Raw genomic sequence first — 6,050 nt, 5'->3', positions numbered from 1 at the left:
ACTGGTGTGACTCCACGCCTCCACCCCCTCCCAGTCTGTGATGTGAGCTTGCTGAGCCAGCCCGTGGGTGTTGAGTCTCCAGGAGCTTACCTGGTGGTGGTCTGACTGGGTCTGGGATCTCTGCTCTCATTCCAAGTCTCTCCAAGCCTTGTCACACTCTGCATCCTGTAGCTTTGTCCGCAGCTTCCAAACAGGACACGTGTGGCCTCATGCCTTCCACCCCACTGCCCATGGCATGGACACGGGATGAGGCGGGTGCTTAGAAAATAAACGCTCTTCGGTGATTTTATTACTGGGGGTGCAGGGGTGGGGGATGTGGAGGGAGGGCAGGAGTGTGCTGGGCAGGGTCTAGTTGTTGTTGGGGTCGGGCGGGGCCCGGCGCAGGGCAAGGTGGTTGCTGAGGAAGCGCATGGCTGAGCGGAGGCTCTCCGTGGCCCTCCGCTCCACTGTCTCCAGCACATGGTTGACGGCGCGCAGGGCTGAGCCAGGGCCTGCAGTCAGTCTTGCAGAGAAAACCGAGCCGGCTTGGCCTAGGACACTGGAGATGGGGCGCAGGCTGGGCCCAGGGCTGTGTAGCAGGTCTGTGGGAGAGCTATGGCCCGAGGTCAAGAAACCCAAGGCCATGGCCATGCCCATGCTGGACTCAGACCACACCAAGATGTCAGCCAGGGAACTGGCGGAGCCCTCGCCGCCATCCAGGAGGCTGGTCATAGAGTGCAGGAAGCCGTTGTCCTCAGCAGCCCGGTACAGGGTGGAGTCCAGCGGCCTCCTCTGCAGGCCCGGAGAGGGTGGGGTGTGGCCACCTGGGGGTGAGGGTGGGAAAGACTCAAACTGCAGGTCCCTGGAGCTATCCACCAAGGCCACCTCCATCCCCTGCAGACACTCATCAGCCGGGAAAAATTCACTGCCCATGACGATGATGAAGGCCTGCTGACCCTCGGCCAGCTCAGACTGAGTGTCTGTGTCGTAGAAGAAGTGAGCCTGGGCTTCTGGAGCAGTGGCAGCAAGTCCCAGGGGTTCCGGGCCACTTGCTGACTGAGCCATCCTGTCCTCACCCTGGAAGCCGCTGTTCCACAGCACCCCTCTGTCCTCCAGCAGGGGCGCCCACCCTGGGCTCGGGGGTCCTGTGGGCGCCTGCATAGCCCCAGGTTCCTTGGGAAGCCCGGAGATGGCTGCCTCCTCCTGTTTGTCACCTGAAACAGCCTCCTTCTTGTCTCTATTCCCAGTTGTGGCCGCGGACTCAGACGTGGCTGTCACCTCAGAAGTGGCCGTCTTGAAGGAGGCGGGGTCTACATCCTGCTGTTCTTCGGATGCTGCGTTATTGCCAGTGGACCAGCTGTCTGGGGGCATAGGGCCTTGATTCTGGGGTGTTGCTGACTCTGGCGAGCTGTCCACAGACCTGCTGTCAGCCACGTTGCCCGGGGGCGCCTCGGGAGGGCCATGGGGAGGGCTGTTGGCAGCTTGGGCCTCTCCTAAGGGTTCGGTGTTCATCTATGCCCTCTACCAGCTGTGATGGTTCAGAGGAGTGGCCATGGCCTAGCTGGGTAGACAGGCCCAAGAAGTGAGGTCACAGGAGGCTAGGAGCAGCTGCTGATGTCACAGGTACCTGCAGAGCCAGGGTGCTCAACTCCTGGGCAGCCGACTAGGTGGGCTGAGTCTGTGGGGTGACTCGTAGGTGAGTGTGCAGGAGTGTAGGAAAAGAGACAAGGGTCTCAGGATGAGTGGATGCTTGTGTGTGCAGGTGGACAGGTGGAGGGGTGTGTGCAGGTAGGATGGGAAGGAGTGTGTTCAAGTGGGATGGAGAGGAGTGTGTACAGTGTGACAGGGAGGGGTGTGTGCTGTGTGACGGGGAGAGGTGTGTGCAGTGGGATGGGGGAGGGGTGTTGCAGTGTGACGGGGGAGAGGTGTGTGCAGTGTGACTTGACTCTGGGATGCTGCTGACTCTGGCGAGCTGTCCACAGACCTGCTGTCGGCGGGAGCAATGTGACAGGGTGGGGTGTGTGCAGTGGGATGGGGGAGGGGTGTGCTCAGTGGGATGCAGGAGGGGTGTGCTCAGTGGGATGCAGGAGGGGTGTATGCAGTGGGATGGGTGTGTGCAGTGGGATGGGGGAGGGGTGTGAGCAGTGCGACGGGTGGAAGTGTGATGTATGTGCTGGTGCAGCCACAGGGCCATGTGGGGTCACGGTGGCCGTGACTCTGGTGAAGGATGCAGAGGTCAGCTTGGAATCTGTTTAAAGGGTCTGACCTGCCCCTCTGCACACCAGCACTTCCAGACCCCACTTGGCGGGAGCTGCTTTTCACCCACAGCAGTGAGTAGGAAGTGGTAGAACCTAGGGCCTGGTCTTCCCAGCTGTGGGGTCAGTCCCTGATGATACAGGAACTACCCTCTCTGTCTTCCCTTTAGCCAACTAGGCTGGGAGGGCAGCAGATAGTAAGAGATCCATGTTGCTGGGCAAAGTGCTGACCCACATGCAGCTGCTTACAGGGACGGTCTCTATTAAGACGGTGGCTAGAGGGGGTCTAGCATGGTGGTGTATCAGGCTAACCCTCTGTGTGCGGCACCGGCATCCCCCATGGCTATTTGTTGGTGTCCCGGCTGCTATGCTTCTGCTCCAGCTCCCTGTGACCTGGGAAAGCAGTGGAGGATGGCCCAAGGCCTTGGCCCCCTCTTGGCTTCAGACTGGATCACCTTTGTCTGATGTAACCATTTGGGGAATAAACCAGCATGGAAAATCTCTCTCTCATTCTCCCTCTGTCTCTGTAACTTTGTCTTTCAAATAAATAAATCTTTAACTTTTTATTTTTTTATTTTTTTTTAAAGATTTATTTATTTTCATTACAAAGCCAGATATACAGAGAGGAGGAGAGACAGAGAGGAAGATCTTCCGTCCGATGATTCACTCCCCAAGTGAGCCGCAACGGGCCGGTGCTGCGCTGATCCGAAGCCGGGAACCAGGAACCTCTTCCAAGTCTCCCACATGGGTGCAGGGTCCCAAGGCTTTGACCCATCCTCAACTGCTTTCCCAGGCCACAAGCAGGGAGCTGGATGGGAAGTGGAGCTTCCGGGTTTAGAACCGGCGCCCATATGGGATCCCGGGGCGTGCAAGGCGAGGACTTTAGCCGCTAGGCCACGCCGCCGGGCCCAATCTTTAGCTTTTTAAAGTCACCCGAGGTGGACATTCCGCTTAATAGTTAAATCACCAGTGTGTTCCCTGGTATTCTGTGTCCCAGAACACCCTGGTGGATCACTGAGTGGATCGCTGGCTTGCCTCTGGATCCTAACTTCCTACCCATGTGGACTCTGGGGACACACTCTGGCTGCTGGGTCCCTGCCAGCCGAGTGGGGGACCTGAGTCCCTCTTTTGTACATCACACACGCACACACACACTCAGAGTCTTCCAACCCACAGAGGTGCTGGCACTCGGAGGTGGAAGGCACAGCTGAGCTGGAGATGAGGGGCGAGCCCCTGTTCCTGAAGAACAAGCACAGGTCTGATCTGGGGCAGCTTGTGGTGTGCCCACCCTGCCCCCTCAACTGGGAAGAACAAGGCCCCCGGCTCAGCTGGATTGTGGGGAGGGGTTGAATCCTACAACTACAGAAGGAAGTGCCTGCCTCACTGGGTACCTCCCCTGCAGACCGGCTGGCACACCCGGGACCCCTGCAAACCCAATGGGGCTGCCCACGGGGCAGTGCACTTGGCTGGCACCTGCTAACCAAGCCCACATTTGCAGTTTCACGGTCAGTGATGTGTGCCTGGCTGGGCACACTGACAACATGCAAGTAGCTCCAAGAATTGGAGCTTTGAAACACTGAACTGCCTCCAGTGTCAGAGAACCCAATGACAGTCTGTGTGCTCTGAGCGCTAGATGGACACCCCAGGGCCCTCTTTGGAGGAAGGTCAGGCTCGTGACCCTAGATTCCTGCACATCAGACAACGGACAGTGTCCTGGCTAAGGTGTGACCCTTGGAGCTGGGCTGCCTGGGTTTAAATCTTGCTGTCGGGCCCAGCGGCGTGGCCTAGCGGCTAAAGTCCTCGCCTTGAACACCCCGGGATCCCATATGGGCGCTTGTTCTAATCCCAACAGTTCCACTTCCCATCCAGCTTCCTGCTTGTGGCCTGGGAAAGCAGTCGAGGACGGCCCAAAGCTTTGGGACTCTGCACCCGCATGGGAGACCCAGAAGAGGTTCCTGGTTCCCGGCTTTGGAACGGCGCATCACCGGCCGTTGCGGCTCACTTGGGGAGTGAATCATGGGACGGAAGATCTTCTTCACTGTCTCTCCTCCTCTCTGTATTTCTGACTTTGTAATAAAAATAAATAAATCTTAAAAAAAATCTTACTGTCGCCCTAAATAGCTGTGTACCCTAGGGTGAGTGACTTGACATCTCTGTGTCGCCATCTCCCCCTTGCCCCCGCCCCCTGAAAAATACATGTGGGGTGGAGTCAAATGTGTTTCCCTGGGATGTATCCCAGACTTCTGGCACAAAGTTCAGGAAAGCCCCAAACGACAGGCGTGCCTTTGTTATCCAGAAATCCCTCTGGTCCAACCCATAACCCAGGCTGATGGACTTGGTTCTTGGCAGGGTCCCCAGGGAGCTCAGTCACTTGCCTGGGGAGTTGCAGGGACTTTCAGCATCCACCCCATATCGGTCTACCCCTGCCTGTGACTCAATGAGTCACGCCTCCACAGCTGAACACCAATGAAAACCCAACAAGCAAGGGACTGAGGGATCTCCAGGTTGCTAAACGCCTCCTTGTCTTGGGAGGGTGGCCTCCCTGACTCTCTGAGGACAGAGGCTGGGACCCTTCCATATCTGGCCCTGTGTACCCCTGCATCTAGCTGACTCCCCATTTGTGTTTTTTATAACCTCTAGTTGGGAGTTTCAACCCCCGTGTTCTGTGAGTCATCCTAGCACATTATTCAGCTGAGAAGAGGCTTGGAAGAAGGGCAGGTAGCCTGGGTACCCTGCATGGGACTGGGTGCAAAAGTGGAATTGAGCCATTTAACCTGTGGGGTCAGTGCTAACTGTGAATGGGATTTAGGGTATCCGGTTCCCCTGGACAAACGGCAAACTGCTTACTTCTCAGGAGAGCCAAGTACTACGCAGTGACATCAGTGTGAGAATGTGAGGAGATAGTGCAGATGAAACTCTGCTATGAGAAGTAAGGGTGCCCGAGGGACAGCTGGGCAGCATGGTGATGATGATGAAGGTGATGGTGATGATGGTCACAACGATGGACAGAATGATGATGGTGATGATGATGGCAGTGATGGACAGCACCAACTCTGCAGACAGGCCCCCCCCACGTAGCCGAACCCCTTTCACTGTAACAACAGAAGCACGCTGGCCTGTCCCAGCTAACCAACCAGGGGCCACGAGCATGGTGGACTAATCAGAGATTCTCACCCACTTCCATCTCTAACCCTTGGGGAGTTTGGAAATGGAGTGCTGGCTGCTCTGGTTTATTCTGCCACCTGGGGTTACCATAATTGGGCTGTTAAGACAGCAGGTGATGAGCCCTCACAACAGCAGGCAAATCCAGGAGGAGACTGTACCTGCCGCAGTCTAGCCACCAGGCTTGCTGGGCTGGGAGGGAGTTGCTTCCAGCAGGTTTCCACCAGCTGGGCAGGCTCTATTGTTCCCAGGAGTCCAAGGAAAGTCCTGCAGGGGAGCCATGGTCCATGCACCCCAGCACCTCTTCTGCCAAGGCCGCCACTCCTGTGCCACCCCCTCTAGCCCTGGGCTTCAGTTCCCTCCTTCCCTGCCTTCTGCCCACATAGTTCCAGAAAGCTTTCCCACTGCCTCCTTCCCACGCCTGCCCTTGATTCCTCCTTGGCACAGAGCAAGATGGCCCAGCGAATGGACAGACCTTTTGAAAGGCTCATTTGAAAGGGCAAAAGCTGGGCCCAGCACGGTGGCCAAGTTGCTAAAGTCCTCACCTTGAACGTGCCGGGATCCCATATGGGTGCTGGTTCTAATCCCAGCAGTTCCACTTCCCATCCAGCTCCCTGCTTGTGACCTGGGAAAGCAGTTGAGGATGGGTCAAAG

At 57.2% G+C, this 6,050-nt stretch overlaps 1 protein-coding gene across 2 annotated transcripts; it reads right to left on the bottom strand.

Moving 5' to 3' along the window:
* Positions 1-267: 267 nt before the first annotated feature.
* On the bottom strand, positions 268-1,685 carry TEX44 (testis expressed 44). Of its 2 annotated transcripts, XM_058665102.1 has the most exons (2): positions 1,194-1,685; positions 268-803 (listed from the first exon to the last, which is right to left on the bottom strand). In XM_058665102.1, exons 1-2 carry the CDS (start codon positions 1,489-1,491, stop codon positions 349-351), a joined length of 753 nt encoding a protein of 250 aa, XP_058521085.1. In that variant the 5' UTR covers positions 1,492-1,685; the 3' UTR covers positions 268-348. The 2 variants fall into 2 exon arrangements, with proteins under 2 accessions (XP_058521085.1, XP_004577257.2); XM_004577200.2 differs by having other exon boundaries at positions 268-1,669.
* Between the last annotated feature and the right edge of the window lie 4,365 nt (positions 1,686-6,050).

The sequence above is a fragment of the Ochotona princeps genome, chromosome 5 (genome assembly GCF_030435755.1).
Source record: "Ochotona princeps isolate mOchPri1 chromosome 5, mOchPri1.hap1, whole genome shotgun sequence".
NCBI lineage: Eukaryota > Metazoa > Chordata > Mammalia > Lagomorpha > Ochotonidae > Ochotona > Ochotona princeps.
The sequence above is the reverse complement of the archived record's forward strand: the minus strand, read 5'-3'. Positions and strand labels throughout refer to the sequence as shown.